The 26,180-nt window shown below is 43.9% G+C and overlaps 1 protein-coding gene and 1 long non-coding RNA gene across 4 annotated transcripts in view; both read right to left on the bottom strand.

Annotated features, from left to right (window-relative positions):
• ZFR (zinc finger RNA binding protein) overlaps window positions 1-6,204 on the bottom strand; it is an 86,123-nt gene extending 79,919 nt beyond the window's left edge. For all 3 annotated transcript variants that reach the window (XR_013378707.1, XM_077896335.1, XM_077896336.1), the window contains exons 1-2: window positions 6,048-6,204; window positions 5,641-5,740 (exon numbers count right to left, since the gene is read on the bottom strand). Coding sequence is in view for 2 of the 3 variants with exons in the window: in XM_077896335.1 (XP_077752461.1) it covers window positions 5,641-5,740; window positions 6,048-6,084 (137 nt within the window). In the remaining variant the exon portion in view is untranslated. The remainder of the gene's footprint in view (window positions 1-5,640; window positions 5,741-6,047) is intronic.
• A 7,798-nt stretch (window positions 6,205-14,002) lies between these two features.
• Window positions 14,003-24,065, bottom strand: LOC144311952 (uncharacterized). The gene is made up of 5 exons (XR_013377422.1): window positions 23,695-24,065; window positions 18,786-18,865; window positions 18,606-18,706; window positions 17,330-17,463; window positions 14,003-14,201 (listed from the first exon to the last, which is right to left on the bottom strand). It is a non-coding gene; the product is annotated as an uncharacterized LOC144311952 (long non-coding RNA).
• Between the last annotated feature and the right edge of the window lie 2,115 nt (window positions 24,066-26,180).

The raw sequence follows: 26,180 nt of genomic DNA, 5'->3' as shown, positions 1-26,180 counted from the left end.
TTTTTTTTTTTTTTTTTTTAAGATTTTATTTATTTATTCATGAGAGACACACACACACAGAGAGAGGCAGAGACACAGGCAGAGGGAGAAGCAGGCTCCAAGCAGAGAGCCCGATGTGGGACTCGACCCAGGAACTCCAGGATCATGCCCTGGGAGGAAGGCAGGCGTTAAACCGCTGAGCCACCCAGGCGTCCCTTTAATCATGTATCTAATTCTAGCATACTTTGTCAATTATTACACTTACAAGATGAAGGTATGTCTTTTGTTTAACCTGACGGAGTTCCTCTAAAAAATAATTTGGCTGGTTTTACAAATAGGTCTATTTAAATGGCTATATATTATAATCCAACTGTTCATAAGCATAATTCTATCTCTGGGATCTCTATTTTAATCCAGTGATCTATTTGTCTATCCCTGTACCAATTAACACCACATTCTCCTATTGAATAAAGTTTGGGTATGTGATAACACAAGATCTTCCTTGTCATATGTTATGACTACTTTTGGACAAAAACTACCTTCATTACCAACATTAGAATCTCTTTGTTACCCCCCAAAAACTTGTGATTTTTACTGGAATTACATTAAATATATAGATTACTTCAGAGAAAACTGGTAACTTGACGGTATTTTTTTCACTCCACGAACCCAGCTCATCTTCTTACTTATGTCGTCTTTCATGGCCTTTATATCCTAATGTATTTTTTCCTTAAGTGTTCTGCATATCTCATTAGTTTATTCTACTATTAAGTGGAAGGCTTTGTAACTGTATAAAAAAAGATTTAATTTGAAATTTTTATTAACCCAATATTGCTGAAACAGTAATGTTACCAATTTCTGCCTGATCTTAGATCCAGAAAATTTGCTGAATGCTTATTATTTCTTGTATTTTTGTCTGTAGCTCGCAAATAAAATACTCATGTTGCTTGCAAATAAATTTCCTTCCTTCCCCATTAAACTGACATGGAAATTGAGAGCCATCAATTGCTATTCAAGTACCTACTTTTAAAACATTTTACTTAAAAAAAAAAAAAAACATTCTACTTTGAGGTTATGAAGCTCGCTATAAAAGTGTATGAAGACATCAACTAAGAAGTTCCTTTAGAATCTTTAGAGTATTACTCAAATACCTATACTTTATAGAAAACTGACATTGGTAAAATGCCTACTGAAAATGAGGCACTAGGGCAGAAAGTTTATATAATCTTCACCTGAAGGAAAGTTAACTGAGGGGACAGTCTCAGAAACATGAAGTGATTTGGCCCAGTGACTGATGGGATAGAGCCAGAATTAAAATCCGAAGCCCCACAAGCTCCAAATTCATGTTCTTCTCATTAGAGTATACTGTAAAGCCATTTATGAAGCACAAACATACACCGTAAATACTCTATACAGGAGTATTTTGGCTCATACTACTTTTAAGGCTATTAATAACACAGACAGGAAATATCAATATAACAGCTGCAATTCTTTTAGAAAATTTTCATTATCTTAAACTCATTCATGCAATATGAATCCTAAGATCTCTGATTCAACAATGAAAGAGCTGATATAATTAGCAGTTGCAGAATTTTTTTCCGTAGAGCCAGTAAATTTCCATCACCATGATTGGTTTCAAAAACCTGTTCACCTGGTTTTTCACCTTCCTTTTCTACCTTACTAGTATTACTCTTCTTTCAAGACATTCTTAACACTACATTCAAAGTAAAAAAGGAAGAGAAGGGAAAAAAAGAAAAACTCACCAGCTTATCAGCCTACCCAAGTTACCTTAGTGATGTGAAGAAATAATTATCCTTTAGGAATGGAGGTACTAAAGATACCTTAAGAATCATGGGATGAGATGCCTTCTTTTCAACTAGCCGATGCTTAAAGTACTGTCCAGAAAACAGTAAAGATCCACTTAAACATGTACCATTTAACAATACTTTAAGGCTAAGACTCTAACAATATGGTGTAATTATTTTGCATCTTTATACAATCTCTACCCTAAAGCCTTTGAATTCAATAAATACTAGATATAAAAAGATTTTTAAAAAGTTGCCAAATGTTTTTTTTCAAGTGGCTAACTTTATTGAAGTTATTCAATGACACTAAGAGTTATATAGAGGACAAAGAAAATTAGTTTAATTAAGCATAAACTAAAGATTTAGGTTACCTAGGTAACATACAAGTAGCTTGATTAGATAGAAAGATGACAAGGAATTGCTATGTCCAAGGCTTTTCTAAGGAACACTTAAAGGGAAACTGCTTAAAATTCTCAAATGTTATTAATAGTGGAATATAATGGGGTTACTTTACATTTATATATGTATATACATACATACATACACACACACACATATATATACACATATATATTTGTATATGCCACAAATCCCTCTCTAAAAGTTAAGATAAATGCCTAGGAGAACTTCTGTATCACCGCCAATGAAAGAGTTAAAAAAAAAATGATTTTGAGCTTCTGAAACTATCAGAAAGCTTTTTTTCTGGATTATCTTTGAGGATTACCTTTCCCCACATTCTTTGCTACCCTAAGTCCTCCTAACTGTTGAAATACTTTTCCCCAAGATTACAAAATTAGATTTATCTGAAAGTCTATCTTCTCAAACAAAAAAGGTAACTCCACAAAAGTAGGTTACCTACCCAACCAAGTCCCCTTTCTGCCATGAAGCCATCCTATTTTTTCATCATACTTGAGATCTGCTTTGTCCTGTGCCCTACAATTTAATTCTACCAGAAACACATACAAATTAATACTTTAAAATAAATATTTTGATTTATTTCTAAGGAGAAAATGCACATGAAAGGTCAGAAAATGAAAAGATTGCATTTGCAAGAATGGCAAATGGGCATAATAGATTTACTTAAAAAGTACAAAAAGAAAAATATTCAGTAGCTGATGAAACATGCAGCACAAAGACTAAATAAATGCTAATCACAAAAATATTTAATGTGCATTATACAAATTAAAAACTTGGGTTTTCTAGAAGTTAGCAGTTAGAAGTAGCAGAATTTATAGCCTTACATAGCTATGACCAAGAAAACTAAGAACCAGAAAGCAATGTGGACTTAGGTTACTTTCAGTTATCTGTATTCAATGACACATGTAGCAACCACTCACATCATCCACATGTAAATGCTTAAAATTTCTCCAAGTTTGCATCCTTTAAAACAAACAACAACAATAAAACTTGCAAACTAAGCTTTGGCTTCTGCCTAAAAGTTACATTATAGCGATTTCTAGACGGTAAGAAAAATAAGCATCATCACTGCATTTTTTGCATACCCTTTTAATTAATGCTACTTATCTTCCTTGAGCCAAACTATTAGCATTATTGGGCCTGATTTCTTTCCATTGAAACCAGACAACTTTCCATGTACTATACCCAAGGACAGAGCATATTAAGGATTAGTTTTGCTGACATATGTATACATAAATTAGTCAAAAGATTAGTCCCTCCCTCAGAGGTATACAAAGCAAGATATTTAGTAATTTGGATGGTTGTTACAGTTTACAGAAACTTGATGAGATTCAAAGCCAAAGAAAAAATTAAACACAGAAATTCTGTACTAGTTTTCTATGCTGGGATAAAAGACATGTAACTGTTTTATCAAAATAATGATTAAGTATCTTTAAAAGTTGGCATTTCCTGCCCCATATCTATCTTTAGGTTTGGACTAGAAAAAAATACTTCAAGACTGCAGAACCCACTAGATTTTCAGTAAATACTCCCAAAATCTATCACTCTGCCCATAGTAACCACAAAAAATACTGTGTAAAACAAGTCACATTTTTTAATGGTTAAATACAGCTTTGTCTAGAACACACAGTACTTGGTAGCACAGGATTTATGGCACAGATGCTGATTAGCTATCTTGTTTCCCAGAAAAAGAAAATGGCTTGATTTTTTTTCTCTCCCCACAAACATTAGCTCTAAAAGGTTTTATTAAAGTAACTGACACTATTAGTTTATCACCACTTATAAGCAAAGAATTTGTTAATGTCTGAAAAGCCCCGAGATTTTGCCCCAATTATTTGTCATCTCAGTCCTTTTTCTGGAGTAGGTCTCAAGATAAAACAGATTTGTAAAAAAATGCCACATGCGTTCAAAATAATTATAAAAATTTAATACCAATTTTGTAAACATAACACACATTTACACATTTTAACAGCTCTTAAAATCAATATGGTCTTAAGCATTGTATCATACTGGCAGCAATTTTTTTAATGATACATAAAATAAAGTGACAAATAAATGGCATCTTAGAAGTCCACGAAATATGGCAACTTTCTTAGAATTACAAGCTTTTACCCAAGAAGGAAGCCCAATATCTCATTCTACCGATGAGGATGATGAAAGCCCAAATAAGTATGCCCCAACGTCATACAATCAAGAGCAAAAAGGACACGGAAGCCGGGTCTTCTGATGCCCAGTGATGCCCTCCCTTTCCATTACACAACCTAACACTTGAAGCTAATGAGATGAAAAAATTACCTGGGTTTAACCAAATAGCTAACACACAGATATCTAATATGATCTCTCTATAAAAAGCTTGGTACTCAGGGACCCTGTAGATTTATGGCCTGAATCTGAAGGTCTCAGACTGACTCAAAAAGGACAACGATCACAAAAACAAAACAAAACCAAAACCAAAAAACTAGCATCTTTTTTCTCTTTTGATAAGATGCATAATGAGCTTCAGAAATTAGAGCTCCCCTGAAGGTAGAGATTTCATCGGATGCATCACAGTTAAGTCAGTATAATCTCACTTGCACACACCTCCACACCCCCACCCCCGGAAAACCTCACGGGAAAGACCCGCCAAGGGGAATTATTACCGCACTCCCCCCTCCAGGCCCCCCCGCCCCCCAGCCTAAACTCAATAGTCAGAACAAGGCCATGGATTCATTTATCTGCACTGGAAACTTCGCACATCTTTTCCGGTCTACCAACTACAAATTCACAGGTGGTTGGTATGTTTACATCTCTCCCTGGAGGAAAAACTAAAGGAAGCCCATGAACGTGGTGACACCCGCGGTTTGTCTGCAGGCTCCGAGTGGAGGGACGGGAGGCGGCGGCGGCGAAGGCACCCGAGAAAAACGACACGTTCTCTGGGCTCTGGGGGCCGCAGCACCGGGCGAGGACCGGCGTAGAGGCCGGCGGGCAGCGCGCCTCGGCACTCCCCTTCGCCCACCCGCCCCGCTCCGCCAGCGGGAGGGGCTCGGGGGTGGGGGCCGGCCGGGCGGGGCGGAGACCGGGGGCGCGGGGGGGCATCCGAGCCGCGGCCTCCGTCCCTCCCTCGCCGGCCGGGCGGGGGTGGCGGCCGGGCTGCGAGGCCGCGCGGGAGGCCATTTTAGCTGCGGGGCCGCCGAAAGCCGCGGCGGCCTCCACGTCCCACACCTCGGGGCTCGCCGGCTCCCGCGCCCAGCGGGGGCCGCTCCCCGCCGCGGGGCCGGGCGGGCCGGGCCGGGCCGGGCCGGGCCGGGGCGCGCGGGGCGGCGAGGCCGCGCGGGGCCGGGCCTGCGTGGGGCCGGGGGCTCGGGGCCGCCGGGCGGGGGCCGGCGCGGGGGCGTCGTGTGGCCGGGATCCGGGCGGAAGGGCGAGCAGGGGGGAGAGGGAGAGGGCGGGGAGCCGTTACCTATACTGGGCCGCAGCCGCCGCCGCCGCCGCCCCGCTGTGGGTGAATCCAAAGTAGTTGCCGGTCGCCATTTTGGCATCTTCCCCCAGCCGGCTGGGCACTGCGGCGGGCACGGAGAGTCGGGTCCCATGGCGGGAGGAGAGGCGCGGTGGGGCACAGACGCCGAGCGAGGGAAAGGGAGAGAGAGAGGCGCCGTGAGAAGCCGCCCTCGCCGGGCCGGGCCGGGCCGGGCCGGGGCCGCGGCCGCGCCGCCTCCCCCTCCCGCCTCGCACTCCCTCACTCACTCGCACGCCCCGGTGGCGGCCGCCGCCTCCTCCCCGGAGCCAGCCCCAACCCCCGCGCCTCCCCGCGGCCCCGGGGCGGGGAAGGGGCCGGGCAGGGCCCTCGGCGGGACACATTATACTCACCATAGGTGAAAGAAACTACAGGGCATATGGGAATCATGGGCTCGGGCTGCTGCTGCTGAACTCTGAACTCTCACCCACTGCCTCCCTCCTCTGCCCCGCTCCTCCTCAGCGGAGAACAGACCGCCGCCTCCCGCCGCACTGCGCACGCGCCCCCCCGCGCGCGGCACCCTGGGAGATGTAGTCCCGGCCGCCTTCGCGGCTCGGGCGGGCGCGTGCCGGGCCTTGGCCGAGGCGGGTCCCGGGGACCGGCGGGCGAAGGCCGGCTCGCGCTCCTCCGAGGTGGGGGCGTCGGGGAAGCCGCAGGCGGGGCGACAGAGGAGCGTGCGAGGAGCGCCTCGCCCTGCGGTGGGGGGCGGGGGAATCGGGGAGAACGACCAGGAGTGACGTGTGTCAGCCTTCCCTTCTTACTTGTCACTCTTTCACTTTTGCGTGTGCAAATGTTCTCTACCTTGCAGTCCTCGCTTGGTCGCTTCTCGTTAGAGTTTGAGCTGGACTAATGTGGATGCTTCCTCCTTGGCCTCCTCCCTTCTCGTTCCTAGGCTCAAAATTGGGGAGGGAAAGACGGGGGAGGAAAGAAAAAGAATGCTAGGGGGGCAGCCCGGGTGGCTCAGCGGTTTAGCACTGCCTTCGGCCCAGGGTGTGGTCCTGGAGACCCGGGATCGAGTCCCACGTCGGGCTCCCTGCGTGGAGCCTGCTTCTCCCTCTGCCTGTGTCTCTGCCTCTCTCTCTCTCTCTCTCTCTCTGTGTCTCTCATGAATAAATAAATAAAATCTTAAAAAAAAAAAAAAAAAAAAAAAGAATGCTAGGGGATCCCTGGGTGGCTCGGTGGTTTGGCGCCTGCCTTTGGCCCAGGGCCTGATCCTGGAGTCCCGGGATCGAGTCCCGCATCGGGCTCCCGGTGCATGGAGCCTGCTTCTCCCTCTGCCTGTGTCTCTGCCTGTGTCTCTGCCTCTCTCTGTGTATCTCATAGATAAATAAATAAATAATCTAAAAAAAAAAATGCTAGCTAGTCTGTTGGGCGGGAGGCTCACCCCCCAAACACCCTCTCCCCCACCTGCACCCACTCCTTTGAGCCCCCAACAGAGTATCAGGCTAGGTCCTGGAGATGTATCAGTGAAGAAAATGAAGTCCCGTGCACGCAGGGAATTTACCTTCTGGGGAGGAAGGAAGAGGATGTCAGACAGGTATTGACCAAATGGTAGAGCTGATGGTGATTGCAGCTTTAAGAAAGAAGCCCGGCAAAGACAGAGAGGAGGGAGGTGTTAATTTTATATAGGGTGGGTGTAGAGCAATCACCTGAGCAGAGCCATGAAGGCAGAGAGGAAGCGCCCGGTAGATACCTGGAGGAAGGATAGCAAATGGAAGGTCCCAAAGCCGGAGTGCTCAGGTGCTGCAAGGAAGTTAGGGTGGCTGGAGTTGAGTGATAAGGAGACGAGATCTGCAGAAAGGTCCCTGGTAAGAATGCCAGATCTTTCATAGTAAGGACAGGAGAATACTTTTCCCCGTGAAAGCATTTCTTTCTTCCCTTTTTAAAAATTGTTTTAAAAGATTTTATTTACTTATGAGAGACTCAGAGAGAGAGAGGCAGAGACACAGGCAGAGGGAGAAGCAGGCTCCATGCAGGGAGCCCGATGGGTAATTCCATCTGGGGACCCTGGGATCACAACGGAGCCACCCAGGTGCCACTCTTCCCTCTTTCTTTCTCATTGTTTTCTCTTTACTATCCCAGTTCATTTCCAACCATTCTCTTTTCTCTTACAGTCCTTCTGATTGACTGTTTCCTTCCACCTTCCCTCCTCCCATCAATGCTTAAGTGCTCCATTTCATCTCTTCCTCATCTTCCCCATGCCCATGCCCCAGACCCTCTGCTACTGGCCTCTCCTCAATGTTTATTTATTAAAAAAAAAAAAAAAAAAAAACCTGATCATTTTTTTTTTTAAAGTTTATTTAAGTAAGCCCTACATCCAATGTGGGGCTTGAACTCAACACCAAGATCAAGAGTCACATGCTCCTCCAACCAAGCCAGCCACGTGCCCCTCCTCAATGTTTAATATGAGCATTAAAAAGAAACTCAAGGGGTGAATCAGAGCTCACTCATGAAGTTTAGGGCTTTATCCCACCTTCTTATGCTACAGTAGAAACAATACCTCAATTCTCATTTGCGCCAACCTGGCTCCCCCACACCTCCTACAAAGGTACGAGTTCTAAGAACCTGTCTGATTTATCCTCTTACTCATTTGAAAAAGAGAAAATGTAGAACATTGGGGGGGAAAATCAATGTCATTGTTTTTGACAATACTGACGTTTCTCTAGGCAAAAGTTATTTGCAGTCCAAGTGTGTTGCTAGGAAAAAATATCTCCTAAGTAGGGTATTAGAACTGCATTTTAAAGGTAATTTGTCTTGAACTTCATGGAGCACTAAAGCTTTTAAGGCATCGACTGTAACTGTTTTTGATAAACTTGTACTATTAGTTACTAGGCTACTTGAATAAAACTGGAGGAGAAAAGACAGGTGTTAATCACCTGCCTAGAAAGATTATTTTTAGGCCAATTTTATGCTTGGCTGCTTGGCAGGCCTTTAGAGGATGGAAGAGGCCTGCTGGCACACCCCAGTGAGCAAGCAGGTAACTAGAAAGAGGAAGGTGTGCCTCTTCTCTTTGGTAACTGTTCCTAGAGTTCAGGGTAGGTGTGGTAGTAGTGAAAATTGCTTACAACAGTGTACTCTTTAAGGAAGGAATCTGTAGGTAGGGCTCAACTTGCCATTGGCATGGGTTTATTTAAGGAAGGAGTTTGGGGGTGGACTTGGAAACCAGAAGCCTTGAGTCCTTTTCCTGGGCATTTGGTAGTGGAATTACCTGAACACGTTATGTAATGTTTCTCAACCCGTATGACAGGAATAATAATAACATTTCCCTCCCAGGACTGTGGTGAGGGTTAAATGAGGCAGCATTTTTATAAAACAACACCAAGCATAGTATATTTATGTAAAAAGAACTAGGCAGGATGATTGTGAATCTTTTCAAAATCTACCTTCTAGTAAGTGACTGTGCAACTCACTCACCCAAAACCAAAAAGTAGGTGGCTCTGGCCTAGAAAGCTTTCTGTCCCAGATGTATCCAGTCTAGCCAACATGGCAATATGCAATCCTCTAGACCAAAAACAGAAGGTGGGAGACCAATTACAACATCTGTCATCCTTCATGTCCAGAAATGGTTGGCATTGAAACAGAAAAAAATTACTCTTAGCAGTTCTTCTCCACACTTCAGCTAGAGTGAGGGGTTTATTTATTTATTTATTTTATTTTTTTATTTATTCATTCATGAGACACACACACACACACAGACCCTGATTGACTGTTTCCTTCATAAGCAGGAGACATAAGCAGAGGGAGAGCAGGCTCCATGCAGGGAACCTGATGTGGGACTCCCCAGGACTCCAGGATCACTCCCTGGGCGGAAGGCAGGGGCTAAACCACTGAGCCACCCAGGGATCCCCTCGAGTGAGGGGTTTAAAATGTAAATCTGATCAAACCCTTCTGTGCTTCCCCTCAGTCTTAAGATAAAGCAAAACTTTTACAGGGCTTCCAGAGTCCTGTGTAGTCAGGCCTACCAGCCTTTTCTAGTGTCTTCCTTCTCCTCTTTATTCCAGTTACACTGGCCTCCTATTTGCCATGCTCCCCCTGCCCCCCCCCCCACCATAGGAGGGCTTTGTGTGTTCTCCCCAGCCAGAATGTTCTTCCTTCTCTTCAACTAGTTAATCCTCCTGCTTCAAGATCTCCACTCAGTCAATTCCTCCTCAGGCTTTCCTGACTCCCTGATCCATCAGACCCTTATTATGCTCTCAGAGCACCAGGCATCCCTCCTGAAGTTGCCTTTGTGACAGCTGCAATCTCCTGCTTACTGCATGGTTGTTTGATTAACATTATTTCTCCCATCAAACTACAGCTTGATGAAGGCAGGGTGCCAATATTGGGTGCCTGGTGATAGGCACCCAGTAAGTACTTGTTGAATAAATGAACCAGGCAGGGCACAGCTTCATCTTTGATGATTCACAAGGCAGTTTCAGGAACCTGTAATGCCTCAGGGTCATCATTAAGAACTTCAATTAGCATCTGAGGGCAATGAGAAAATGTTAATTGGCAGACCCATTAACCACAAGGTGGAGCTAGCCTGAGAGGGCCTGTCCCTAAACTCACTCCAACAAATCTAGTCACCTTTAGTCACATGTTTGAGTGGAGACCTGGTATCCTGAAAGGCCTCGTTAGAATACAAACTTGTCAGCCAGGGAGGATACCCTAGGAGCAAGGCTTGGGAGGATGAGGGCTTGGTCTCTGAAGCTGTACCCATATGGCTTCAAATCTCAGCTCTCATTACCTGCTCTGTAACCTCAGCCACAACCTGTCTGTGCTTCATTTTCTCCTCAGTAAATAGAGATGATACAGTGGTGTCTACAGCAAGGGATTGTTGGTAGGGCTTTAACAGCTTCCTAAAGATTCTAGATCAATGTTGGGTTCATTGCAAGTACTGTGAGTGTTGGCTGGTTATTCTAACCATGACCCATTCTTGTCACCGCCAGAGAATAAGCCAAAGGGTAGGATGGGGTTTTTTTGGGAGGGGAAGGGGAAGGTCCAGTCCACGGTGGCATAGAATGGGCAGGACCAGGTTAGGGAAGAGGGCACAGAGGATCATAGGGAGGCATGCAAGAGGAGGCAAGGGACAAACTGCTGCTGTGTTGTTTCCCTGAGAACCCAGGGAGGGAGCAAGAAGGCAGGAAACTCTCTTGGAACCTGTGATGGTCTCCCAGGATAATTACAGTCATTGCATTTGGGGCTAATAAAGAAAGGACAGGAAATGAGGCCCAAACTCTGGGCCTGACTTGGACAACCTGAGATTCCAGGCATTCTGGGGCCTTACCAACTCAGGCAGGTGGTGCTGGGAGGGGACAGCACATGGAGAACAACAGAGTCAGGCTAGGGAGCTGACCCACTGTCAGACTGGCTCTTAAGGGCCAATTGGGATAGAACAATGTTCATAATTCAAAGGGAAAGTTCTGATATTCATCAAGAAAACCTTAACTGAAGGATGCACTCCAGGTGGTGGGCGTGACAGTGAAAGACCAGGAAACCTTCCCCTCTAAATTCTTCCATCCCCACCTGTCCTCTCCCTCCTTCCTCCTTCTCTCCCTTCCCCTCTACTCTCTCCTCTCTTCCCTTGGAGGAGTAGCCGTGTGGTCTGGGAGATGTGCTGTATTAAGAATATTCTTCCGAATCCAATTGCAGTTCTTGAGTTTTTGGCCAAAGGATGGGAATGGTGGATAAATGGATGGAGGCATGAAGGACTTTGAAAGAATTAAGGAAAACTGACAACCATGGTCCCAGGTCAGACACTAGGGCCATCCACAGAGATAAAATGCATCATCCTTGATCAACACAGTGACACCTACTGGTGCAAATGGGGGGTTAGAGCAAAGATTAGGTATTTCATCTCAATAAGAGAGTTTATAATATAGTGGTTTCTTATAGGGCTAGATTTTGTGGATTCAAATCCTACACCACATACTAGTTGTGTAGACCAAGGACAAGTTATATAACCTCTCTGAGAGATCCCTGGGTGGCGCAGTGGTTTAGCGCCTGCCTTTGGCCCAGGGTGCGATCCTGGAGACCCGGGATCGAGTCCGACTTTGGGCTCCCGGTGCATGGAGCCTGCTTCTCCCTCTGCCTATGTCTCTGCCTCTCTCTCTCTCTCTCTCTCTCTCTCTCTCTCTGTGTGACTATCATAAACAAATAAAACATTAAAAAAAATTCTATTTAAAAAAATAAAAAATAACCTCTCTGAGATCCAGTTCCTTCAGGAACTAATAACACTAGTTCATATGGTTGTTGTGGACATTAAATGAATTAATACATATTAAGTTCTTAGAACATTGCTTGACACATAGCAAGTGCTCAATACAATCCTTTTCATTACCGTAAAGACTAAATAGATATTACCAATGTCTTTAGAAATAAGGATCTCTTGGCACAGATAGTCTCTTATCTCTGTCACCCTGTTATACTAATTTTTTTCTATTTAATTTTTAAATTGAAATATAATTCACCTGCCGTAAGACTCACCCTTTCAAAGCATTCAATTCAGGTTTTTTTTTAGTATATTCATAAAATTGTGCACCTCTCACTACTAATTTCAGAACATTTTCCTGACTCCATTACCAAATCCTGAACCTATTAGTAGTCATTCCCCATGCCCTATTCCTCCAAGTCTCTGGTAACAGCACTAACCTATTTTTTGTCTTTATGGATTTGTCTATACTGGACATTTAATATATATTTTTTAAATATTTTATTTATTTTTTCATGAGAGACACAGAGAGAGAGAGGAAGAGACACAGGCAGAGAAAGAAGCAGGCTCCATGCAGGAAGCCCAATGTGAAACTCGATCCTGGGACTCCAGGATCATGTCCTGGGCTGAAGGCAGCCACTTAACCGCTGAGCCACCCAGGCGTCCCATGGACATTTAATGTAAATGGAATCATATGACTTAAAGCTTTTTGCATCTGGCTCCTTTCACTTAGTTTAATGTTTTCATGTTTCCTTTATGTTACAGCATATATTGGTACTTCATCCCTTTTTTATGACTGAATAATATTCCATAGTTTGGATATACCTCATCTCATTTATCATTCATAAGTTGATGGACATTTGGGTTGTTCCTAATATTTGTCTATTAAGAATAATGCTACTATTAACATTTGTGATGATAAACTTTATGTGTCAACTTGACTGAGATAAGGATAACTGGTAAAACATTATTTCTGGGTGTGTCTGTGAGGGTGTCTTTGGAAGAGATTAGCATTTGAATCAGTAGACTGAATAAAGATGCCCTCACTTATAGGAGTGGGCATCACCCAATCTGTCAAGGCCCTGAATAGAACAAAAGGGCAGAGGCCTGGAGAATTTGCTCTTTCTGCCTGAGCTGAGACATTCGTCCTCCCTTGCCCTCGGACTTGGAGCTCCTGGTTCTTGGGCCTTTAAGCTCCAACAGGGGCTTACATTTTGGTTCTGATTCTCAGGCCTTCAGACTTGGACTAAATTTTGTTACCAGCTTTCCTGGTTGTCTAGCTTGCAGATAGGTGACTGAGAGACTTCTTGGCCTCTATAACGATGTGAGCCAATTCTTATAATAAATATCCTCTTATATATATTACTGTACATCCTATTGGTTCTGTTATTCTGGAGAACCCTGACTAATACGAAATTTTGCATAGACATGCTTTCAGTTCTCTCGAGTGCAATTTCTGGTGCACACTTAAACTCCAACTTTCTAAATACTTCTAACTTTCTTTCTCTGCACAGCCACTGCCCTAGTTTGTCTCTTGCCAAGGCCACTTCAAAAGCCTACTAGTTGATCTTTCTAAGGATCTAATCCTCTCAATCCCATTTTCTACATAATTATCAAAGGATCTAATAAATAATAATAGTAAGAACAACTATTTACATTATAATAATTCATTCTTTTAAAAAACCTGAGGTAGGGGGATCCCTGAGTGGCGCAGCGGTTTGGCACCTGCCTTTGGCCCAGGGCGCGATCCTGGAAACCGGGCATCGAGTCCCGCGTCAGGCTCCCGGGTGCATGGAGCCTGCTTCTCCCTCTGCCTATGTCTCTGCCTCTCTCTCTCTCTCTCTCTCTGTATGACTATCATAAAAAAAAAAACCCTGAGGTAGAGACTACTATACTTATTCCAATTAGAGATGATAAAACTGAGTTCACAAAGCTAGTAAGTGGCAGAGGCAGGATTTAAATCTAATATCACCCTGACTCCAAAATGCCTAACCTCTAAGATGTACCACCTTCTTGAAACACCTCTGGCCAACATGTCACCACCCTACTGAAGACCTTACAAAGACTACCACTTACCTAAAGTAAAAACATGACCTATTATTTATTGTACATGGCTATATCTCATTCATAAATTCCTGGAACATTTATATTATCAACTCACTATTTTATTCTGAAGCATCCCATACTTTGCATTTCCTCACATATATCAGACTTGTCATTTCTTGCTTGATGTCTTTCTTTATCCCAGGAAAGAATGTAGTAAATTCCACAGAGTCAGGAACCATGTCTGTTTTATCCACTGTTAAATTCCCAATGCCTAGGACAATGGCAAGAACATAGTAGTCACTTGATAACTATTTGTGGGATGAATGAAGTAGTTCTGTGTTTTCATCTCTTGAGGACAATGGTTTATGATATGTATCTTTGGTATCTCCCTCCACCCTCCTCCGACTACCACCTGCCACAGTACTAAGCACATAAGACATGCCAACCTGTTTTAGTCCTCCCAGCTCCTTGATACTTGGCACAGGTTATCAGCTGCCAAGTCTCAACATCAGTGTTGTAAGGGTTTCTTTGTGTGTCAGTAACACATTCTGAGGAATCGGAAGAACATGCAGAACTCAAAGCAGCCATAAAGAATAGCTATTTAGGGGCTTGGAGAAGAGTCTAAGCCATGCTGTGATCTCATTTAGAGATTGACATGAAATTAGCGAGTGATTTTGGAAGGGCATATTGGTGACAGAAACTAAATTGTTAATGTTTAACTTATTTTTAATTTTTTTAATTTATTCATTCATGAGAGACACAGAGAGAGAGGCAGAGACATAGGCAGAGAGAGACGCAGGCTCCTCACAGGGAGCCCGATGCGGGACGCGATCCCTGACCCCGGGATCATGCCCTGGGCCAAAGGCAGACGTTCAACCGCTGAGCCACCCAGGCGTCCCATAGTTGTTGAACTTAAATGACCATACATGGCCAGTGACTACCATATTGGATAGTACAATACTAGGATCAGATGACCTGGTTCAAATCCTGGTTCTACTATATGACTGACCAATTTGCTTAACCTCCTTGTACCTGCTCTCTTCACCTATAAAATAGGGAAAATAATAATAGTACTGTTATCATAAATGTGGTGTGAGAATTAAGTAACTACATATACACATCAAACTAGCATGGGGGTGGCTAGAGAAAGAGGCTGACTGACATACCAAAAAATGGGTCATCTAGTCCACCTGATTAATAGAGTGCCTCCTCTGCTGGAAACACCCTGTCATGGGCATTTGCACAGTATAGTAGTTTCCTATTGCTGCCATAACAAATACTACAAACTTCTTGACCTGTAACCGCACACGTCATCTTACAATTCTGTAGATAACCCAATCCATTTTTCCATTGTAAACATAAGGAAATAGGTCTAGGGAGGTAAGTGACTTGCCCAAGATCACAGAACTCCTTAGCCACAGGGGCACATCCAGACACATCTGACTTCTACTCAAAAGCCAGTTTCATTTCAACATAGAGATTTATTACTTATGATTAGTATGGATAATAGCAACCCCAACTTTGCAACATAAACTTACATTAAGTACGCTTATTCTCTTTTACACAGAAATACCAGGAAGAGGGCAGTCCGGGTGGCTCAGTGGTTTAGCGCTGCCTTCAGCCCAGGGCGTGATCCTGGAGACCTGGAATCGAGTCCCACGTCGGGCTCCCTGCATGGAGCCTGCTTCTCCCTCTGCCTGTGTCTCTGCCTCTCTCTCTCTCTCTGTGTTTCTCTTGAATAAGTAAAATCTTATCAAAACAAAACAAAAAAAAGTAGTACCAGGAAGAGTAGAGGCTGGGTCTTTTGGGACTGTGCCTCACCCTTCCCTCTGCGTTTATGCTTGCGTAATCAGGCTACTTCTAGAGGACTTGTCTTCTTTGGGGAAGAGGCCTGGAGGGCCAGAATTTCTAAGAGGTGAAACAGACTTTATTTCCGCTTTTGTGGTGGTTTAAAAGAAGTTTTGCCTGTATGATGAATTAATTTTTAAATTAAAAACCTAGTTCTAAGTACATCTGATTTGCACCCATCTTAGAAATACAGTCATTTGTACCCTGGCTCCCCCACTCCCACCTACCTTGAATCTGCTTTCTAGCTGTCACATTGCCCCTTCATCTCCCCTTCCTCTGTCCACTCCACACTCCACCTGTGCGGTCAGCACCCCCGTCCCCTTGCTGCTGCAACCCAGCTAGGCTGGAGGCCAGGAGCATTTGAGAGACCCCTTCTCTGCCTGGAAGGCCTTGGAGTTGTCATCCTCCTGCAGAGATCCAGTCAGAGCCCCAGAGCCCCTGGGCTTGGCTGTAACTCCACAAAGGCCTCTCTCCTGCCCTTACCAGCAAGGACCTGAAGTAGCAGTCAGCCTCCAGTACTTTCAGAAAGGACTCCAAGCCGAGGTAGCCTCACCCTCACCTTCCTGGTTTCTCCTAGCCACATCTCAGAGCCCAACAGGCAAGGTTCTGTGTAAGTGGGGTAGGACTGTACATTTAAATGTCTAAACATGTGAGTGTGGAGCAAGTGGAGCTGTCTTAACTGCAGTGGGAGTGCCAATTGTTTCAACCACTTGGGGAAATTGTCAGACAGTATCTGTTCAAGCTCAACAAGTGCAGACTTACTGCCTAGCCATACTTCTCCTGGATATACCTACAGAAATGTGTATTTACATATTTACTAAAAGATCTGTTCAAGAATATTCATGGGAACAGCTATTTATATCATTGAAAGTTGGACGCTCTCCAAGTATTCATCAACAGTCAAATGGGTAAAATAAATTCTACTCTATTCATATAAGAGAACATTATTAGCAAAGAGAATGAATGAATGATCAATATATGCAGCAGCATAGATGGTACTCACAAAGATATGATTGAGAAAAAAAAGACATAAATAAGTACAGGTTATATGTTATTTTCATGAAATTTGTCTTCCCTTCCCCCCCAGTTTTATTGAGATATGATTGACATATTATGTAAGTTGACGATATACAATGGGATGATTTGACACACATATATATTGTGAAATGGTGACCATAATAAAGTTAGTTAACACATCCATTACCTCACATGATTATAATTTTTTACATGAAGTTCTGACTAAAAACAGGCAAAATTAATCTCTAGTGTTGTAAGTCAGGATAGGATTTGAACCGAGGCATCTTATTCCAAATCTAGGTCTCTTAGTCATTATGGCATTTTGCCCCCAAGGAAGAAGAGCACCTTTTTTGCCAAGAACCTGTACTATAGGCATAGAGACATGATGTGGTCTTGTATTGGCAAAATGGCCTCCAGAATTCAGCTTGCCTGCAGACAAGTCTCATGGCCTCCAGTATTAGTGAGATTATATTCAGCTTCAAATAATTGAAAGCTGACTAGTAAATATGAACAATAAGTACATTTATTGCTTACTTAGCATGAAGTCCTAGGACTGGTTAAATGGCTCAGCATCACTAAGCACTCTTGGCTTCGCCATTACCAGGGTATTAGCTATTCTTCCTCTCGTATGTTATCTCCTGGTCACAAGATGGCTGCTGATGCTCCAACTACACAAGAGGAAGGGGCAAAGGAAAAAGGATTTTTTTAATGGCCAACATTCTTTTCCATCTCATTGGCCATAACTGATCGATGTGCCCACCCCTAAGCCCATTATTGAAAAAGGGGAATAGTAGTTCAATGATTGTCTTACACAAATCATTATTCACCCCCTGGGGTTCTGTTGCCGAGGTTCCCACCCATTACAAAATAAGGGTTCTGTTAGGAAAGAGAGGGAATGGCTGCTGTGTTAGTCTGTTAGGGCTCTAGCCAACTAGAGGCTGTAGAGTCCAATGTCAGGGTCCAGCAGGGGTCAGTTTCTGTTAAATATTCTCTTCCTCTTTGGAAACAGGTGTGCTGTGCTCTCATGTGCTCTACCTTTCTCGGAATGTGTGTTAGGAGTGGGAGAGAGTGAGAGAGAGAAAGAGCAAGTTCTCTGATATCTCTTCTTATAAAGGCCCTAATTCCATCGTGAGAGCCCCACCCTCATGACCTCAATTAACCCTAACTGCTCCCAAAGGCCTCATCTTCAAATATTATCACAGTGGGCATAAGGACTTCAACATATGAATGGGGGGGAGGGGGACACAAACATTCTGTTCATAACAGCTGCCAAGTAGGCAATAAATAGCATCTGCCATTCCTTCTCTGTGGGATGATTAGGTGGTCCCAGCTGATATCAACCTGGGGAATACGTTGGTTGCAGGCAACATCAAAGATGCAATCATGGTACTCTCAGCAATAGTGAAATCATGTTTCTCTAGCCACTCAGGCCTAACGCATTCTCTCACATTCTCCTTCACGGACCTCCAGAGCTTGGGACGCCTAGTGAACGGGCTCTATACACAATGTCCTTGATGATCTTAGTCATCACAGGGCAGGCTGAGTGTGGGTGGGTATTGCTTCTGTCATAAGATCTGGTTTATCCCAAAGAGCCTAGAACCTGTGATGATGTACAGTAGCCTATTGGCAATTTCCTGAGGTCCCTGTCCATGTACTCTTTGTCTGCCTATGCCCTCTGTCTCCGCCACAACTTCATGGTTATCCACGTTGCTCAATTTTGAGGCAAGGCCTGGGGATGGGTATGTCTAGTCTCCTGGATAGAGGAAGTCAATATAACAGATTAATATTTCACCAACAGTAATCTACATACTTCCTCGCTTGATATCTTCAGATGCCTTCCTTTCTACCACCTTCACTCCAGAAAGCTGGACCTGAGTCATTCACTTCTCTGTGGGTATGAAAATTAGGGATCTTTGATTACAGGCAATAGAAACCAACTCTGGCTGATGAAATCCATAGGGGACTTTTGAAGAGATTATAGAAAGCTCACCTGCTTAGCAAGAAGGCCAGAGGATCAGGCTGGGAATTGGATAGGAACAAAGTCATCTCTGGAACGTAAAGAAGCAGGAGCTGCAGAAATAGTCTGGATGAACACCACTGTCTAATGAATGAAAGCTAACCATTTTCAATTCCATTCTCTGCAGAACATTTGAACTAAAGGCAGGGTCAATTTCAGATGGATTGCACATTTAAATGTGAAAGGAAAAGTCAATAAAGCCTTTAGAGGAAAACAGAGAAGAGCCCTTTTCGGCCAGAGACAGCAGGGCAGGGTATCACATACAAGCCAGGCTTGTCTAGGGGAGGACTCCTAATCTAGACCAGGCATGGGAGGTGGAGGCAGCACCCCGGGTTTGGAGGGGGTGTGCCTGTGGCCTACGGGTTTGAGAAGCTTAAGCACAGCAGATACTAGGCCTGTGGCAGCCTGTTTCCAGGTCCCTTCCGTGGTGGCTTGGGTATTCCCAATACCCCTCCATTCTTAGGGTCAGCTCAGCCTGCTGGAAAAAGGCCTCAAGGCCCACACTTGAGCAGGGACAGATATCATGCATGTCCTCTCCCAGCAAAGGTGCTCAATTAGCTGGAGGCGAAAGATAGGAAACCAGCTTAGCAAGTGCAGAAATCCATCATTCCCAGGGAAGCTCTCTGAGACAGTGAGGCACACAGCTCTGAGATCAGAGAGGTTGAAATTCAGGCCCACAGGTTACTTCAGCAGAGGAATAGAGCAGTGGGAGCAGAGACCACATGTTTTGCCTATGTTTTAATGAAAAACAACTATGGCTCTTGTGCCAGACCTGTTCTAAGCACTTCACATGCACCATCTTTTCAATCCTCCTGATAACTGTCGTGTAGGTTGCTATTCCTCTCCTCATTTTACAGATGAGGAAACTGAGGCTCAGAAAGTTTAAGGCACTTGCCTCAGATCACACTTCGTGTCAACTTGACTGGGCCATGGGGTGCCCAGATGTTTGGTCGAATCTTATTCTGAGCTGACTGTGAGGGTGTTTTTGGATGAAGTTAACATTTGAATCAGTAGACTGAGTAAAACAGTCTGTAGACTGAGGGAAAAGGCAGAGTTGGGATTTAAATGTTAGCAACATGGCTCCAGAGATCCTTCACCACTGTACCCTGTATTGCCTCTCGTGTAAGCCAGGCAGATAAACATAGACCCCAAAGCAGACTATTTGAGTAAGGACTGGCAACCAGAATGCATCAGCGGTCAAGGAGACACAGACACAGATGCATTCCAAGGTCGAGAACTAGAGAGCCAGAGGGGGTGGAGAGCAGGAGGGAGTGTCACAGAGCCAGGGTGTGAGAGTGTGGCCATGCTGAGGCATGATTCCGTGCAGCTCTCGTTCACCTTGTACCTCTCCTTGGAGGGCTCCCAAATGTGCTTCTTGATTTTTTAAAAAAGATTTTATGTATTTGAGAGAGAGAGATACAGAATGCGAGCAGGGGGGGAGTGGGGAGGGGCAGAGGAGAGAGAGAGAGAGAGAGAATCTCAAGTAGACTCCATGCTGAGCCCAGAGCCTGGTGTGGGGCTTGATCTCACAACCCAGAGGTCATCACCTGAGTTGGAATTGAGAGTCAAATTAACTGACTTAACTATCCAGGCACCCCTTCCTTCTTTTCTTTCCTTCCTTCCTTCCTTCCTTCCTTCCTTCCTTCCTTCCTTCCCTCCTTTCTTTCTTTCTTTCTTTCTTTCTTTCTTTCTTTCTTCCTTCCTTCCTTCCTTCCTTCCTTCCTTCCTTTCTTTCTTTCTTTCTTTCTTTCTTTCTTTCTTTCTTTCTTTCCTTCTTCTTTCTTTTCTCTCTTTTCTTTCTTTCTTTCTTGATTTTATTTTTTAAGTAATCTCTACACTCAACGTGAGGTTCAAACTGACACCCCAAGATCAAGAATTCAGTGTTCTACTGACTGAACCAGCCAGGTGCCCCTGTCCTCCAAATGTGTTTCTCTTAACATCTCTGTGAGACTTCTAACGCTAAGTTGATAATGAGAATCTTGGGTTCCCTCATAATTCCACGGTGGAACTTGCCCAGCAAATCCTACTGCTTTGAGGATTTTTGCATACATCGGACTTCTTCAATACCTTCATATATATATATATCATACATGGATAATATGTGGTATACATGTTTATTGCAAAGAATTGGCTCATGCAGTTATGGAGAGTGAGAAGTCTCAAGATGTGCAGTTGGCAAGTAGGAGGGCCAGGAGAGTTTATATGTAATTTCAGACCAAGTCCAAAGGCCTGGGAACAAGGAGAGTGATGGTGTAAGTTTCAGTAAAAAAAAAAAAAACAACAACACAGGCTCAAGAGTCAATGTTCTAGTTTGAGTCCAAAGGCTGAAAAAGACCAATGTCCCAGCTCAAGCTGTTAGGCAAGAAGAGCTCCTTTTTACTTGAAGGAGGGTCAGTTTATTTTGTTCTATTGTTGATTAGATGAAGGCCATCTATGTGAAGGAGGGCAATCTGCTTCAACCAGTCTCCTGATTCGAATGTGAATCTCATCCAAAACCACACAGCAGACCCAGAATAAGGTTTGATCAAATGTCTGGGCACTCCAAGGTCCAGTCAAGTTGATGCATAAAATTAACCATCAAGGGGTGCCTGGATGGCTCAGTTGGTTGAACCTCTGCCTCTTCTTGGTTTTGGCTCAGGTCATGATCTCATGGGTTGTGGGATCAAGCGGCGCATAGGGCTCCACACTCAGCAGGGAGTCTTGCTTAAGGATTCTCTCCCTCTGCCCCTCCCCCCTCACTCACTCCTCCAAATGAAAAAATAACTAAATCTTTAAAAAAAATTTTAACCATCATTGGGATGCCAGGGTGGCTCGACGGTTGAGTGTCTGCCTTTGGCTCAGGGCGTGATCCCTGGGTACTGGGATCGAGTCCTGTATCAGGTTCCCCAAGGGGAGCCTGCTTCTCCCTCTGCCTGTGTCTCTGCCTCTCTCTGTGTGTCTCTCATGCATAAATAAATAAAATCTTAAGAAAAAAATTTAACCATAACACTGTCCTTCATTTTTTAATTGGAATTAAATGCTCCAAGTCCCAAACTGTTATCCTGGTTACTTTTAAAGGGTGTGATTCCAGGAGGGGAAGAACTTTAGTGTTTAAAAAGAGGATTAAGAGCAGCCCGGGTGGCTCAGGGGTTTAGTGCTGCCTTCAGCCCAGGGTGAGATCCTGGAGACCCGGGATTGAGTCCCGTGTTGGGCTCCCTGCATGGAGCCTGCTTCTCCCTCTGCCTGTGTCTCTGCCTCTCTCTCTCTGTCTCTCTGTGTGTCTCTCATGAATAAATAAGTCTTTAAAAAAATAAAAATAAACAGAGTATTAAAAATAAATAGTGGAACTTTGAGTAAATGGTGCTTTTGGGGGGTACTTTTCTATATTTTTTGGTGCATTTCCAAATTAAAAAATGTTACATTAAAAATAATGATCCAACTGCCAGTTATAGAAAATGCAGAGGGCAAAGGAATATGTTTAATAAACCATGTGATACAATAAGCAAAATCCATGACTATTGGAAGTTATTCAGGATAAACAACCTAGTTTCTTCAATAGATAAATTGCAAGTGTTATAAAAAGAAGTAGAAGGAAAATCTATGATTAAATGAGATTTTAAAAACATAGGAATCATTTGCAAGATGTGGACATTATTTGGAATCTCAGTTTTTAAAAACCCCCAAAAATTAAAACAAAAATTCATAGCATTTATGAGACAATTGGAAATTTAAACAGTGACAGGACATTTGACACTAGCAAGTCTTTTTTTAAAAAAGTGTGATGATTGTATTGTGGCTATGTTTTAAAAACTTATCTTTTAAAGAAACATACTCACATTTTTTTAAAAAGATTTTTAAAATTTATTTATGAGAGACCCAGAAAGAGAGGCAGAGACACAGGCAGAGGGAGGAGAAGCAGGCTCCATGCAAAGAGCCTGATGTGGGATTTGATCCCGGGTCTCTGGGATCACGCCCGGAGCCAAAGGCAGACACACTCAACCACTGAGCCACCCAGGCATCCCAGCATACTCAAAATTTTAAGGATAAAAGAATATTATGTCTGAGATTTGCTTCAAAATAATTTGGACTCTACATGTTGGCAAATTGAACACCAATAAAAAATAAAAATAAAAATAAATAATTTGGACAGGGGCAGCCCGGGTGGCTCAGCGGTTTAGCGCTGCCTTCAGCCCAGAGCCTGATTCTGGAGACCCGGGATCGAGTCCCACATCGGGCTCCCTCCACGGAGCCTGCTTCTCCCTCTGCCTGTGTCTCTCTGCCTCTCTCTGTGTGTCTCATGAATAAATAAATAAAATCTTTAAAAACAAAACAAAACAAAAAACCCTAAGAGGGAGGAGGAAAACTTAAAAAAATTTTTGGACAAGGGTGTGGATAGGGCAGGGTTGTCACAGGTTGATAGTTGAGGGGATTAAGTGATATATAGAGGGTTCATAATACTATTTGGTCTATTTTTGTGTAAGTTGGATATTCTTCATAGATAGATTTAGGGACGCCTGGGTGGCTCAGTGGTTGAGCGTCTGCTTTCCGCTCAGGGCATGATCCTGGAGTCCCACATTGGGCTCCCTGCACGGAGCCTGCTTCTCTCTCTGCCTATGTCTCTGCCTCTCTCTGTATCTCTCATGAATAAATAAATAAAATCTAAAAAAAAAAATTAAAGAAATTTATATGTCCAGCACAATTTAATTGTCGGTAATTATTTCTGCCCCTGCAACTGCAAAAGACTTATTTAAAAACTTACAGGTTCACTCAAAAGTTGAAAGTTTCAGATGCTAAGAAAATTTCATCTCCGTCTTCCTCCTCCTACACAACATAATTGTCATTCCGGCTGCAGAACCAAACTCATGTGAAACCACATACAACACAAAGTAAATTGTCAGCTCACTTCTGGTTTCTGGCTGCAACTCAGCCTGGAGTTGGCTGTGTTCCTTCAGGTTCCCAGGCGAAGCCTTTGTTGAGACTCTTCCTGCTACAGAGATGGCACCAGACACCAGGGCTTATGCAAAACCCAGAGGGGTCACCAAAATGATTAAGACAGGGGCCCTGCTCTCAAGAATGTGAATCCACCATTCCACCCAAATGGAGAACCATCCCCATTTCCCAGAGCATCTTCAAGAGTGTGAGATTCCAGATACATTGGACTCTCCTCAGCTCCTTTCTCTCACTACACCTCCTAGAGTTCATCCTGTTTCACAGCTTTATACTCATCTAAAAGGTGATAATTCCTAGGTTCACATCTCCAGCCCTGCCTTCTCTCCTGATTGCCACTCAGATGTTCACCTGTTTTCAAGACATTCCCATCTCAATGACGAAGAGGATTCTAGAACTACTAAGTAACAGGGTTCCTGTTGCTGACTCAAGGTGCTCTCCCACCCCTCTCTGCCCCTACCAGGAGGTCATTTTGATGCTTCTCTTTTCTTCATTTTCCATATCCAGCTGTTTACTAAATTCTCTGGACTCTACCTTCAAACTATTCCCCAAATCTGTCTCCTGCTCACCACTTTACCACTGCCATTTTGGTCCAAATCACTAGTATCTCTCATTTGGGTTACTGTAGTAACCTTCCAACTAGTTTTGCTGCTTCTTGACTTATCACTGGTATCAATGAAGAGTAGGCTTTAAAGATACTAATCAGATTGCAAGTCACCCTCCTACTTCCCTCTGAAGTCTCTCTAGTGGCTTCCTTTCCTACTTAAAATGAAATTCAAATTCCTTGCTTGGCTGACAGGCTCCTTGGTGATCTGAACCCTGCCCACCCACTGTTTCCCACTCCCCTTGGCTCATTCTCCCGTAGCCACTGGACTTTATGATGCTCTTTGAATGTTTGCTCCAGCCTCAGGTCCTGATATCTGCTCTTCCTATTCTACTTTATTTTTCCTTAAAACTTCTAATGGCTTGTTCTGTCCCTTGGTTCAAGTGCCAACTTAGATGTTAGGTTCTAAAAATGCCTTCTCAAGAAAAAAAAAATGCCTTTTCTCTGCCCTATACCAAAGAGCCTTACCTCTGCTTCGCATTTACCCTTCTATTTACCTTATTTTTTTGTATAGCACTTATCACCACTTAAAATGATATGTTTGGGATCCCTGGGTGGCGCAGCGGTTTGGCGCCTGCCTTTGGCCCAGGGCGCGATCTTGGAGATCCGGGATCGAATCCCATGTCGGGCTCTCAGTGCATGGAGCCTGCTTCTCCCTCTGCCTATGTCTCTGCCTCTCTCTCTCTCTCTCTCTCTCTCTGTGACTATCATAAATAAATAAAAATTAAAAAAAAAATAAAATGATATGTTTATGTTTATTTTTTTATTTTCTGTTTCCTTCCCTTCCTCTTCCTAGGAATATAGGCTTCATGAAGTCAAGGAAGGGATTGTGTGTTTCACTGTTGTATCTCTAGGGCCTTAACTCAGTGATTGAATAAATATTTGTTGAGTGAATTGAATGAGTGAATCTTCCAGGACTAGCCTGATATGGATTTATCTCTTCTAGAGAATGGGAAAATGAAAATGCCAGTTTGTTATCCTACTTAGAATCTCAAAGATGCAGGCATGAGCTATGAGGTTCATGTGAATTTCCCCACAGGCTACCAGGGATTCTTTCCTCAAAAGAGCCTGGTGCCTGGTACATTGGGACTGACATGTGACCCCTAAAGCTGTACCCACATTCAACTAGAGATCACTAACTTTACCTTAACCTTCCTGGTGGTGTTCTAGAAGCAAAGCAACTCACCAACAGGAACACTCATACTTGGCCCATGAGCCCTGTTTAGGTTGCTGAGGAGAGAGGGTTTGAATGCAGCCTTGATAAGAGTCTCAAATGATCTTTAGGCTCAGCTGTCTTGTAACTATCTCCTGGGGAGAAAAGTCTTGGGCTAAAATGAAAACATTACTTTAGCTTCAGAGCTGTGGAGAACAGTACAGGGTGGCTCTGTTTTGTGGCTTATATAGTGTAACCCACGTTGGAAGAAAGGGTTTCACTTCAGCAGGAACTGAGAGGAGTTGTACCTCACCTGTGACTCCAGAGACATGAGAGGTTTTCTAGGGGATGGTGGGGGCACCAGCCATAGGGGGGAGGGTAAAGACTTGTGTAGCCAGTCACGGCATGTGTCTGGTGAGTAGTGACTATTGGAATGATAGGCAAGGTACATGGTAAACACTGGGGATGTGACCAACGGGGGCTGGATTAAATTATGTTTAGAGCCCTTTGATTTTTTTTTTAAAGATTTTATTTATTTATTTTTTTGTTGAGAGAGAGAGAGAGAAAGCATGAGCAGAGGGGAGAGGCAGAGGGAGAGGGAAAAGCAGACTCTGCTGAGCAGGGAGCCCAACACAGGGCTTGATCCCAGGACCCTGAGATCATGACCTGAGCTGAAGGCAGGCGC

Source organism: Canis aureus, chromosome 4 (genome assembly GCF_053574225.1).
Source record: "Canis aureus isolate CA01 chromosome 4, VMU_Caureus_v.1.0, whole genome shotgun sequence".
Lineage (NCBI taxonomy): Eukaryota > Metazoa > Chordata > Mammalia > Carnivora > Canidae > Canis > Canis aureus.
Note: the sequence above shows the minus strand (reverse complement) of the source record. Positions and strands in the feature narration are given on the sequence as shown.